This window comes from Mastomys coucha, unplaced genomic scaffold (assembly GCF_008632895.1).
Source record: "Mastomys coucha isolate ucsf_1 unplaced genomic scaffold, UCSF_Mcou_1 pScaffold2, whole genome shotgun sequence".
Classification (NCBI taxonomy): Eukaryota; Metazoa; Chordata; class Mammalia; order Rodentia; family Muridae; genus Mastomys; species Mastomys coucha.
The window spans coordinates 2,883,894-2,898,158 of NW_022196902.1; the positions used below are offsets into that span (position 1 = coordinate 2,883,894).

The following is a 14,265-nucleotide window of genomic DNA, read 5'->3' on the forward strand; positions in this document are numbered from 1 at the left end:
GACAAGCCGATTAAATCTCATGGCATCCATGTGCTTACCTGGCTTCTATATCTTTATGATACAGCTATCGTGCAATCATACATGCACTCGTTCTGTTTCTCTAGAGAACTTTCAGTACAGAAGTAATTGGGGAAACTATGAAGTATTAATAAAAAAATAAAAGAGCAACAAAAACAATCAACTACCCCAAACATGACAAAGATATAAGGGTAAAATGCAAAGAATGAGTCTAGTAGGTTAAACTGAGCCAGAGTAAGACAGTGTGAGTTAATTGATTAAGAATATGTGCCTGGTATAGTAAACTTAACCAGAGTAAGAAGACAGTATAAGTTAATTTATTAACTGGCTTTGGTCCCTAACACTAGAAAATACAAGGAGTTGAGTTATTAAATCATGATTGTTTTTCTTTGTCATTTTATATTTCCACCATGGATATAGTCCATCAAATATCCTCAGAAAGATGAGGCTGTCTCTGAAAGCATAGGCATCTACCATATCCTGTGAGGACTAATATTGTCAATTTAACAGGATCTAGGATCACTTGGGAGAAAGATCTCTGGGTATGTCTATGAGGAACTGTTTCTAGTCTGGGTTACACTGAGGTGACATCACTTTGGGCATAATCGTTCCATGGGCTCTAGTCCTGGGATGACTGTAAAGGTGAAAGACTGAGCACCAGCGTGCAGCTGTCCCTGCATCATCCTGACTGCAGATCCAATGTGATCAGCTGTCTCACACTCCTCCTGAGCATGCCTTCCGCACCATGGTGAAATGGATCCTAGCGTGCAGCTGTTCCTGCATCATCCTGACTGCACACTGTCCCTGCATCATCCTGACTGCACACTGTCCCTGCATCATCCTGACTGTACACTGTCCCTGCATCATCCTGATTGTACGCTGTCCCTGCATCATCCTGACTGCACACTGTCCCTGCATCATCCTGACTGCACACTGTCCCGCATCATCCTGACTGAAAGCTGTCCCTGCATCATCCTGACTGCAGATCCAATGTGATCAGCTGTCTCACACTCCTCCTGAGCATGCCTTCCGCACCATGGTGAAATGTATCCCCAAACTATGAGTCCAAGCAAACCCTTCCTCAAGTTGCTTCTGTCCAATATTTTGTAACATCAAAGGGAAAAATAACAATTTATATCCTATGATGTAAGCCATCCAATACTTTACAAATATATTTTTACTTTTGGAATTCAAATAAAATCACATCATTTCCCATCTAGCTGTTCTCTCTTCAACCCCTTCCATGTATCCCCTTTGCTCTCTCTGAAGTTCATGCCCTATTTTTCTTTAATTATGTATGTGTATGTGTGTGTGTGTGTGTGTGTGTGTGTGTGTGTGTGTATGTGTGTGTATTTGTGAGGCGAGCGTGATAACCGCTACACTACGGAAACACTATGTGTGTGTATTTGTAAAAGCATACATATGCACATACATATATACATACATATACATATATATATGCATACATTTCTAAATATATAAATATCACTTGCTTAGTTCAGATAATGTTAATTGTATGTATATGATTTCAAGGCTGACTCCTTGATGTTAGATAACCAGTTAGAGTGGGAGGGGTAGTCTTCCCTGGAGAAGACTATTTCTCTCATTTGATACTTTAAATAAAATGTTTCCAAAATTAAAATATTCTAAAAAATACCCAAATAAGTCAAGTATGCATAGTTACATGTGACTACAAAACCAAGTTAGAAGATATTAAAAAGCTTCTGAGTGACTTAAGTGCCTCAAAATATTTTCCACTCAATAGTTACTGTGGAGAAGCACCTGTTGAATAATTAGTGTTGTATTAATTACCAAATTATATTCAGCTGAAAATGTAAAGGAAATGGAAAATAAACCACACAACATTATTCTATATATCTTGAAACCTAACAATAATAAAATAGGCTTCAAAATAGTCAGGGAATAAATACAGAAGAATATTTTAATAGCTTCATGAATCATTTTAATAGCTTCATGAATCGTCCTCATGGATAAAGCAAGACACATGACTTCACAAAGGGTCAGGGAATGCTAGGCTCTGAAAGTGCATATGCTCTCAAGGTCACGTTCCTGTGATGAACCTCAACCCCAAGGCAATGGTTTTAGGAGACAGAATTCTAGGGAAGCCACTAGGACAAGAAGCAAAGTCCTTATGAAAAGTGCTTGGGAAAGCTGGGCTCTGAGGAGGCTGGGTGAGGAGGCAGAAAGAGGGCTGGGTAAGGAAGTGGGGCCTTTCCACACATTAGATGAACTGACATGTTGGTTGTGGACTTGCTGGCTTTCAGGCCGAGATATATTTCTGCTATTAACAAGCAACACACTTATGATACTTTGTTTCCACATTCTGCACTCAAACAGAATAGATGACCAGAAGTAGGCTACCTACCTAAATCTCTAGACACCATTTTGGAACTAGGTAGAGGCTGCAAGAGTTTTGAAGAACTTTATAAAATTGCCTACATTTCTGTTAAAGATGTTATTTTGTTGAAGATGACTTTGGTACTAAACTATAAAGATGAGAAGAGTGTAGGAAAAGCTCCAATTTCAGGGAATATGTAAGTGATTTTCAAGATTATGTCAGTGCAAATATGGATGATAAAGAGCATCCTTAACAGATTGTTAAAGTCTCAGATAAAATGAGATGCTATTGGACAACAGACTGTCACTGTTCTAAAGCTGCTGGGTTACTTTTGTGTTCTGCTATTTTGTGAGTAGTGAGTGAGAAAAGGGGTTCTATGCAGGGCATGAGGAATCAGAGGACACACCTCAGAAAGCTCTTGTTTGGCTGTTCATGAGATCAACTGCCAGTCCATTTGTTCAGTCCAAAGAGGGAACTATACTGCTCACAGAATATTCTCCCAGACCTTCAAAACCACTTCCAGTCTCAAAACCTAGGGCATGTGCAGTCCAGCTACCTTGCTCTATAAACGACCACTCTGTGATGGTCTACTGATGCTCCTAGGTCAAAAGGGGCACAGCTATGTATGTTTTGGGCTTATGAAATCTGAAGATCTAATTTATATCAAATGGAGAGATAATTTAGTGGTTTCACTCAAAAATATCCTTCAATTAACATTCACTAACCCACAAAAATGTCACCTCCACCTTCCCCAGCACTGTTCTCCCTCAGAAAATGAGCCGTAATGATTCCTAGCACACAACTTAAATTTATTTTATTCTTTGAGAATTCCATACATGCATGGAATTATCTCTGCTCCCCTCCTCCAACCACTCCTAGCAATTTCTCCCTCATAACCTATGTCTTCCCTTTTTCTCCTCCTCCTCCTCCTCTTCCTCCTGTTACTTCTTTTGAGAACCACTTAATCCAATAATAGCTGCCCATATGCATGGCTGTGGGACCATCCACAAGTACAATTTAACAGAGTCCACACATACAAAGAAAATTGACTCTCCCTCAGCCATCAACTGCCAATAGCTCCTCTGCTAGGGATTGGGTCTGGCAGTTATAGTAAGACCAAAAGCTCATGGAGTGTCCCCACAGACAGATGTTAATGGATCGCAGTCCCTGTATAACTTAATTCCACCTTGAAAAAAATCATTCCTTACAAACCCAGCTACCCACAGGATAGAAATTCCTCATTTCATTTTGGAGAGATAACAAATATTTACTCTCTAATACTCATACATAAAAATATAAACCAAAGTATTTGATAATAAACAAGATGATGTAATCAGGGCCTGTAAGATATCCCCTTTAATGGTTGTATGAATATGCATATATATTTGGCTTCCATATCTTTCAAACGCTCTCCCTACTAAGTGTGATTTTTTTTTTTTTAATCACATACATTACAGATGCAAAGTTTAAGAAGAGGCACCGGTGAGGTTGTCACATACTTACGTTTCTGTTGGAATCGTAAATGGAGTCATTCTATAATTCAAAAATGGACTTGAAATCTCAAGGTACTGCTCAGGCTTCTTTGGAACAGCGTCTGAAAAGTTGGCAAGTGTGGTGCACATTGCCCGAATCCTTCAGATTCTAAGGCAGTGCCAGTTAGAGCACATGTTTACTCAGGGATTTCAATAGAGGCAAGCAAGAACGAACAGAGACATTTCAGTTAACTGAAACAGTTTACAGATCTTGCTAATATCAGTTTTCTTTTGTCTAGAGCCAGTTTCTTTTCTGGCTGTGCATGGAACAATGAGATGAAATGGTGAAGTTTCACACATCTTTGCATTTGCTGCAAAGTTGACTTTTCATATAAATCTTTCCTTTAAAAAGAAATAGTGTCCCTCAATGAACCTCCTCAGACAACCAGGACAGGCAGAGGAATGTGAGTCCACAGAGACTACCGTAGAAGCAGAAGCAGGAAGTGCTGCAAATAGCAAGAAAACAGTGTGGTGAGAAAGGATTGTGGGTACGCATAAGTGTTAAGTATGTTTAGAAATTAGACATTCCCAGTGAGAAAGGAGAGCAACACACGTCACCACGGTGAGCCCTGAAGTTGAACAAGAAAAGAAATAATGCTCAGTCAGGTAACAAGTTCCTCTCATTCCACATTACCCTTCAGAATGAAAGTCTCTTCTTAATATTATTATCTTTTTAGTTTACATATTAAACCCAACAGAAAGAAGAAAGAGAAATATACAATAAACCTTAGCCTAAGCCACTGACACTGAAGGCATAGTATAGTACACATACATCCTTACTTTGTAAATACGTAATTTGGACATAATAGCCAAGCAGCTTTAGATGCAGGGCTGCATGGTTTACCTCAACACATAGCATAGTCCATGGAAGAGACTGGTAAGCCCCCAGAGAAGTGTCAGTCAGGCTGCATGGCAGCATGATGCATACCTTGAGCTTCATCCGTTATCACTGTTTCCTTTTTGTGGCGAATGAGTTTCCAGGCAGGTAAAGGAGGAGGATTGGGAGGTGCGACAAGGGGACATGACCTACTTCTGGTAACCAGCACAGGATGACTACAAATGTGAGAAAGACCGTATTCCCTAAGTTTCTCCGCAGAATTCGCCTAAGAGACAGAAAGAAGATTTGAAATCTTTCATTGACTCTTGTATTTAATAACAACACTTTTGCCAATACAGTAAAAGGGGGAACACTTATATTCCTGACTCCTTAATAGAAATAACACTACCATTTCTATTTCTTTGCATCTTTAAGTTTGTCTGAGAACCTGTTCGCTTATTAAAAAGGAAGAAATTAGGCCATTCTCAAATTTAAGTTTCAATGAGAATACAAAATCGCTAGGTAGTGTTTTTCTATGTTGAAACTGTAAAAAAAGTTCTGATTATCTAAAAATGAAAAAAAAATCTCAATACCAACTGTTACTTAACATTTAAAAATGTTTTAAATGTATTAAAGACTTGTGAAGTGGCAAGAGTGGCCTAATCTGTGATAAAGTGTAATCTTTTAACAGTGAGATTTTCCTCAGGAAGTCCCCATCATTGGAGACAATGGAAACATTGACAGTGGGGACAGAAGCTGCCCTGATGGGTATGTCTCATAGTCATACATTCAGCTCTGAAGCCATTGGGAATAAATCAGAGTATTATTTCAAATGTTACTCCCTAATTGCTGCCTGAAATATATTATAGAAAGAGAGAGGGAAGAGAGAGGAGAGAGGAGAGAGACACAGAGTCACAGTATTTGTATCACTGTTAGAGAAACTAATCATGGGAAATCCTTAGAAAGAAAATAGTCCCTAGAGGAAGTGGCTTTGGTGTCGTTGGTATTTTGTTATTTTCCTTTAAATATTAAAGCAATCTGTGGTGGTAGTGTGGATCGATTCAACTTTCTTTTTCTGTCTCTGTCTCTGTGTCTATCTCTCCAAATGTCTGACTATGAGACAAATTTAAGATTAAGAGAAAAATGATATTCTGGCTTTTTTGTTTGTTTTCGTTTTTTTTTTGTTTTGTTTTGTTTTGGTTTTGTTTTGTTTTGTTTTTAGAGACAAGGTTTCTCTGTGTAGCCCTGGCTGTCCTGAAACTCACTCTGTAGACTAGGCTGGCCTCAAACTCAGAAATCTACCTGCTTTTGCCTCCCAAAGTGCTGGGATTAAAGGTGTGCACCACCACCACCTGGCTGATAATCTGGCTTTTAAAAGTAGCCTAAAAGAGAGACTGTATTTTATCCTTTTTTTTTTCTTACAGTCTCTTACCAATTTACAAAAAAAAAAAAAAATCAGAATTCTGTAATTCATAGAGTAGCTTAAAAGCAAATATTTCTCTACACCATCTAAAAAATAAACTTCCCTACAACCTTTATTCTGTTAGGTGTAAAAAGCTTCAGTGAAATCAAGCCACCCCTTGAGAGTCATCGCTGGAAACTTAGGGGAGAATTTAAGGTCATTCAATAAGAGGATACCTCAAAATAGCATTACTGCAAGGGTTACACATTCATATGTTCTGACATAAAGCCACAGTCAAAGTAATACTTAGAAGAAGAATAAATTCTAGACATTTTACAAAAGGAAATTTTTAGACACACTCCTGTCTCTGTTTCTCTATATTCCTCTGGGCACTCTCTCTGTTCTCAATCTCTCTCTCTCTCTCTGTCTCTGTCTCTGTCTCTGTCTCTGTCTCTCTCTCTCTCTCTCTCTCTCTCTCTCTCTCTCTCTCTCTCTGGTCTCTGTCTCTCTCTCTCTCACTCTGTGTCTGTCTCTTCTGTCTCTTTCTGTTTCTCTGTCTTTCTGTCTTTCTCTTTTCTTTTTGGAACTTTAGAATATAAAATGCAGGTTGAAAAACAAAGCAAGGTATTAATTCCATTCCACAGTTACTAGTCTATCAAAGGAATGGCCTGATATAGCATAACAAATTTTAAAATGACAAATTCTCATATTTTATTTTCAACATATTATGCAATCAAGTAGTGCCACAAATTTTGGTTAAATTTTGACTGGAAAAAAAAAAAACTCACCAAAGGGTCTCAGAAGTCTGTAGACAGGAATTGGGGTAAAGAGGAATTTAGAATAGCATTTTTAAGATTAAGTAGGTACTTAATGTCTGTTGAATGATTCATGCAAAAAACATAAGCTAAAAATGTTGTTTTCTAAGACCCTTTTACTCCTCCTTCAATTCTATTTAAAACTCTGTAAAAGAAAGGGCCAGAGTTGACAGGCGGGGTCATCTTATTCATGTACAACCCCAGCTATTTAGGATGCCTGAGAGGAGGGGTACTGGATCATACAGTGTACTTTGTGCTAATTTGCTCTAGTCTTCTGTAGCCTCCCTTACTCCTTAACTAAGCAAACTGTTAACTACATGACTAAAGAGTGTTGATCTTAACACTCTTTGGGGCTGTAAGTTTAATGATATACTCCATTTTACAAATGTTCAGTAGAGAAGAAATCATTTGTTTTGGATTTATGATTAAAATAGTGTATTTATATTCTTTATTCTATTCTGACTATAATGAATTGCTTATGAAAATTCTCTACAATTAACTCAATCTCTGTTAGTTCCCTGAACACAAGGAATATGTGGTCTCCTCGTTTCCAGATTCTCTAAGACAAACTTCTCCCTGCTTTGAACACAGCCTTTTTATATTTGCTAGCATAACTTCTCACATCTCAGTTTAAACAGTTGGCTTCCTTTAGAAAGACCTCCCTGGCTGATCACTAGAGAAAGAGGATTATTATGGTTTGTGTCCTGTCCCCCACACACACTGATTGTTTCCCCCTCATTCACATAGGAATTTATTTCTGTCATTACTCCAGAAACCACTATTTATCTAGGAACCTTACATACTGTCTTTTACAGCAGTTTTTAAATTGTTGTTTTCCTCTGAACTTTGTGGTAAAGAACTTGGTCTGTGATAATCATCTCTATACAATAAAAGCAGAGCACATTGGCCTAGCATATATATACATATATATGATATGATATATATATATGTATATGTATATATATATATATATATATTATAAAAGATGAGTTGATTTGTATTGTATTACACTTTTAATAAGCAGTTTGAGCATTTCCTGGATAGGAGGCATGACCCAACACAAAAGATGGCTGATGTTCTTTAGTGGTCCATACATTGAATTGTTACCATCTAGAGCATCTGAGAAGGTGCCCATGACACACAGAGAGTTTAAAGAACAGCAGAGAAGAGGAGGAAAACCCTAAAGTCAACAGAAGGCTTGGCTTGACAGAAGAATTGGGTACACACTTGGATTGTAGGGAGCTGCAGATTTCCAGATACCATGAAAATTTCTGACCCTGTTATTCAACCACTGCTATATAACTTTGGATTAAAAGTAGCAGAAACTGCCTCTGTCCTTATTGTGTATGCTACTGCATGTGTCCTATCATTTTTATGTTACAGTTGCTGTGTGGTAGACTTTTGCTAGTAATAATGGATTCTGGGATGATGCTACGGGGCTAGGCTAATCTAAAGGATGACAGTAACACATGTGGCCATGTGACCCTACTGGAATATTTACTTATCAAGCTAATCCTCATTAAAGTTTTAAAGTTCAACAAAATGGATATAATGGGCAACTGTACCAGTGTACCCTACTTTTAAATTATCAACTGTAGAGGTAGAGCACGTAGAACCCAAGTGGTAAGGTCCTAGGTGTCTAAAGTTCTCACACATGGCCAGGACTGAACAAATCCTCAACCTATTATAGTGTGCTAAATAAACTAGATAGGTAGATTTTATCATTATGAAAGGAGAGCAATTGCTTTTTCACCCTCAGAAGCAAAGAAATGGCCCAAAATTGCAGAATTCCATAAATATCATATAATCGCTAAACATGTTAATTACAAAGTAATGCCATTGGAAAAACCTTAATCATACTGTTAAACAAAAATCTGGCCTCTAAATGGAATGTAAAATAGAAATCCACATTGAGCAAAAGTATAGAGCACAAAACAGAATATGTGCATAAGAAGGAAACCAAATAATATACCAACATGTATGCAATGCTCATGACTAAAGACTGACACGATGCATAACTTAATTGTATTTCCTTCAGCCATACTTACTAAATATTCTTTTCTTGATTAAATGTATTGTCTAAAGGAAAAAAGCATTTATTCCGCATTACTTTATGATGCAAGACTGCCATGGCAGTTGCTCCCCAAATTGAGTGCAAATTTCTGTATATCATCCCACTTTAAGAATATATGGGGCTGCAGAGACGGATCAGCGGGTTAAGAGCACTGGCTGCTCTTCCAGAGGTCCTGAGTTCAATTCCCAGCAACCACATGATGACTCACAACCATCTGTAGGAGGATCCAATGCCCTCTTTTGGTGTGTCTGAAGAGAGTGACAGTGTACTCACATACATTAAATAAATAAATAAATAAATAGATAAATAAATAAATAGATAAATAAATCTTTACAAAATTATATAAAATAAAAGAATATATGTGCACTTAAGTTGCTGAAAAGCAGTTATTAATCAGGACCTGTACACAAGTTTCCCTGAAATGAAAGTCGTTCCTTTATCTTTATCCTTTATGTTTGTGTATAATAGAAAAATATTTTAAAATAAAATGTGACCGTATTTTTACCTTTATATAATTAGATAGTATTATGAACAACTGAGACAATTTGAAATGTTCCAGCTCCTTAGTCTAAGCCAAGGAACATGTCCCTCCCCCCATCATCACACATAAGGATATTTATCTTTGGTTTTAAATTCTTACCATCTTTTCTAATGTAAAGATCTTGTTTTCAAACAAATAAAGTGGTGTAAAGGTGGCATACACAACCATTTGAGGGGACTGTATAGCTGAGGAGCCTAGAAATAAACAGATATTAAACCGTGAACAATTCTCATCAACACAAACATAGACAATTACTTTCTCACTATAGACTCTTATGGGAGGTATGAAAAAAAGGGAGGAGGAGAGGCAAAGACAAGGGAAGGAGAAAAGGAAGGAAATGAGAGAGAGAAAGAGAGGGGAACATATCTGGTATCTTTTCCTCTGTTTATAATGACTTAACCTTAATTACCCCCCTTTAAAAAAATCTCCCAATCTTTTCCATAATGTTCTGCTCCTCCATAAACTATGTATACCATCCTCATACATAAATTTCCTTCAGCCCAGATCAAAAGAACCAAGAGCTTTAACTCAGTTCAACCTCAGGCCCCAGTCCAAAGTCTTAGTGAAACATCTAAGCCCCCTCCGGTAAGACTTAAGACATGACTCATCTTGAGGCAAAACCTCCTACAACTCTTTATGTTTGTTTGTTTGTTTGTTTGTTGACATGTTCTCATTGAAAATTTATTCACCTATAAATACATAAATTTCAGAAAACTGAAAATTTTTTCCTAGGGTTCTTACATAGCTATGAGCCTGTGACACTGGACAAGAAATATGACTCCATATTACTCTGGAGATACAAAGAATAAGGTAGGCACATACATCAGCATAAGAGCTGAGCAAGGCAAATTCCATTGCATCTTAGGCTTGTGAATATTTCTCTCTTGGTCTGGAGTCTCAGCCTGCTGAACCCACTGTTCCCTCCAGCCTTCAGTGGTGGCTCTACCTTATTGGCTTTGGCCAGAGAACCTGTAAGAACATTTTGCAGTGGCTTCACCTATAAATAGCCTTTGCAAAGAGGCCCATATGGCTCTTTGCATGGGTACTATGGCTTACTGAAACCACGAAGCAGGGCCCACCCTCTATAAATGAACTGAAAGCAGTCCAGGAAGGTGGTGAGATGTAGTCCTGATTGCCTCTGGTCTGGGTCACCTTGGAGACTTACCTGCATATTCACATTCACCGCCAGATAGCACTCCTATAGAATTACAGAGATACAGCCTTCCTTAATCCCATCTGTATCTCCTCTAAAGGGAACTCTGTGGATAACACCATTTCTCTCCCTAGTCTTTGTGAACTTGACTGATAACTTCCGTATGGGTGATTTCAAGCTACGCCCTTGGTATTCTTTAACAAGCTTCCTTGCTTTAGGATAAAGTTAGACTAAATATTTTTCTAATCTTCAAGCTTTTATTGTTTTCTAGTTTACAATTCTTTCCATTCACCTCCTTTATCTCATATTTTACTACTCATAGTAAGAAAGTTAATCCTCATACCCAATACTGTGCTGAGAAACCACCTCCAGTAAATATCCAGTGTCATTGCTAACAAGTTTTTGTTTCTACAAAACACTAGACAACGCTTCTGACAACACCCCTTTCTGATTTACAACAGGGACTTTTTTTCCAATTTCCAACCACATCTTCCTTGTTTCCAGCTAGGACTTTCCCCACAGCATCTCTCACATATAGGAACTCTTACCAACCAGCCCTTCAGAGCCACTCAGGATTTTTCAAATGTGAATCTTAAACTCTTCCTAGCATCCACATATTAATCAGTTCAAAACCATCTCCCTAATTTTTTAGTATTTGTTATATCGGCATGTTGTGTCATGGTACCAACATCTGCATGAATCCGGTCTCACTGAGAAATAGATTCAATATGGAAATAGAGTGGTTATTAGGAGTTGGCCCATCTAATTATTGCCCAATCTGCAGGGTGGGCCAGCTAGCTGGGAGAGACCCAAGGGAAGCAATAAGTTGTTCCTGCCTGAAGATGAACAGACTCCAGTCACAAGAAAAGTCAGTATTTTGGTCTGACTCTATAGGCATTCAGGCTTCAACCTGATTGGATGAAGTTTGCTCACAGGAAACAGTATAGGCTGTTTTACTCTGCCTACTAATCTGAATATTAATACCATCCAAAAAGCATCTTCACACAGTGTTTCTCCAGATTTCTGAGTACCACTTAGCTCAGTGGAGACATAAAATCACCCACCACATTCACTTCCTTCTCAGTTTTGATATTAACATCTTTATGCATAAAAGTATTTTGGCCTAAATTATGCTCCATCACTGAACAGTGAACACTGGAACTTCTGAAGTCCTTCCTGCATCAAACAATTTCTTCTTGTTTGTTTGAAGTTCTGTGACAAGGTGCTAAGGACAAAGCCTGAAACCTGCTGTTTATCTCAGGATAACACTGAACACTCCCTGTCCTTCTGTCACAAACTAAGGGTCTGAGAATAAAGGAGGTCAATAATTTTTCAAAAAACTCTTGAACAGCATCTGTTATCTCACAAACAGTAAGGATTATTTATAGTGAGACTCGGATAATCAATAGGTAGCCATTATCTCTATTATCATTCTATTTTTTTTTTTTACAAAGAACAATACATTGCCTTCTTGTTTTGTTATACATAAATACAATCACCTTTGGTAAATATTTGGCTCTCAGGGTTCCATAATATCATGATTTCACAACTCATGACAGAAACCATGTGATTGTATTATCTAACTTTCCAGATAGTAAAACAGCCCTACATTCCAGCATCCTTGATAATTGACTAATTTAAGGGGAGGGAGGAAAATAAGACCCACTTTGATATGAAGGGATGACATTTAAAATCCTAACTTCTAAAATGGTCTTAAAATTTTTTCAGTATTTATGAGTTTCCTCCTTGATAAAACTGCCATCTTTATTGTGTTTTCTTGCCTAGAGGATTTTGCCGTGTTGCTATGATTTAGATATCTCATTTTACATGGAATGAAGCTCTTTGTGTTTCCTTTAAGTAAATATCAGAAACCTCTGCTGTAAAGTATGTAGAATTACTTAAATATCACCTTTATCATTGTTTCATCCTCTGTTAAATTGTATTGTTTTAATAAATAACAAGTTCATCCTGGAACATTGACTTACCAATAGATGAACTCCAAGGCATTACAAAATTACTACAAGTCCCTGGAACACTTGTTAAAGATTATAAATCTATCTTCAGATGTGATATTTGGTTTGTTAGAGTGGCTAACTTCCATGCTTCCATGCTTCTTATGTGTCAAGTGCTGCATTACATGAGTCAGTTCTCATACAAGCCTATGGAACAAACTGTATGACATCAATTTTCAGGTAAGAAAATTAAATTGAAGATAGGTTAGGAAATGTATCCAAGATGCATGGTTGAAGAGTACAAGTGTGAGAAGTGAGTGGAAAAGGATGTCTAGTCTTTCTGATAACTTCTCATTATTGGTGATTCTTTATAGCAATAGCAGAGGAGTAGGTTGACCAGAAGGCTTTTCAGGTCACTTTCCTCCAGAAGGTGTTTGAGATTCTACAATATGGTGCTAATCTCAACAATAGAAAAATTTTGCTTAGCAGGCTTATAGTTTCATAATTTGATATTATACTTGTTTGTGGGGGATATGTGTGTATGTGTTGTAAAGTTAGGAAGGGGATTGTAATGTAGGAGAAACAGACACATTAAGAGATGAGTACAAAAGATAAAGGAACATATATGCCATGAAAGGAGGAGGAGGATGATTATGATTTGGGCTAAGAATTGAAGCCAGCCAGAGGGAGGCAAGGGTTGGTCAGTGAGAGGGAGGATGAATGACACATGTATCATATGTGTATATGATACATGTGTATGAAAATCATGGGCATCTTAAATTTTTAGGTCAAATTATTTGTGGTCAAGAAATAGCCTTCTTCTTAACCTTATACTTCTTTGACTGCTAACATTTCTCTGTGGTTTTCATTTGTTTGTTGTTAATGCATTTTTGGAATACAGACCAATCTTACCTGGCTAATCTTTTATTTGCAGTGCCTTGCGAAGAGTAAATATTATAAATGAACACTGTGTGTTAATAGGCACTCTACTGTGTATTTCTGAAAGATAAAATTACCAACCACATAATCACTTTCCAATATGTAACAGCTTCCAGTTTTGTCATGATAAATACCTAGGTCCTGGCAGATGTTGAGCTTGGGATACTTCCTGCCTCATTGCTAGCCTCCCTACTGCTAAGCAAGACCCACATGTTTTCACCTTATAACTGGCACTCTAACCTTCGCAACATTTTATATATCACTAAATATTTCCAGCTGCTATAATAATCACTAAGAATCAGACAACTTTACAAATGTTGTTAATTTCCTTTTGTTTCCATATAGTCTGAAGTGGACATTACAGACCCACAAGCAAATCTCTACAAAGTTGTTCACGGCTTCCCACCCATGACTATGCTCTCAGCAGTGCCAGGACCACAAGAGAGAATTGTGTATTGATCAAGCCAAAAGTGAGGTATATCATTCCTGCTCTTGTGTCATGGGTTACAGCATAAACAGATGATAATCTAACTTTCAAAACATCTGTGGATATACAGCATAACTTGTTCTTAATCAGTGAGAGAAAATTACAAGTGTTGGCAGCCTCTCTCATTACTCAGAAATGCCATCCTTATAATCTCACAAAACCATTACTGAATTTTT

The 14,265-nt window shown here is 37.5% G+C and overlaps 1 protein-coding gene across 1 annotated transcript in view; it reads right to left on the reverse strand.

Annotated features, from left to right (window-relative positions):
• Window positions 1-14,265, reverse strand: part of Adgb (androglobin) — a 133,362-nt gene that overhangs the window by 77,369 nt on the left and 41,728 nt on the right. Inside the window, exons 11-13 of the mRNA XM_031380372.1 lie at window positions 9,658-9,752; window positions 4,838-5,012; window positions 3,881-3,971 (exon numbers count right to left, since the gene is read on the reverse strand). Of these exons, the coding sequence (XP_031236232.1) occupies window positions 3,881-3,971; window positions 4,838-5,012; window positions 9,658-9,752 (361 nt within the window). The remainder of the gene's footprint in view (window positions 1-3,880; window positions 3,972-4,837; window positions 5,013-9,657; window positions 9,753-14,265) is intronic.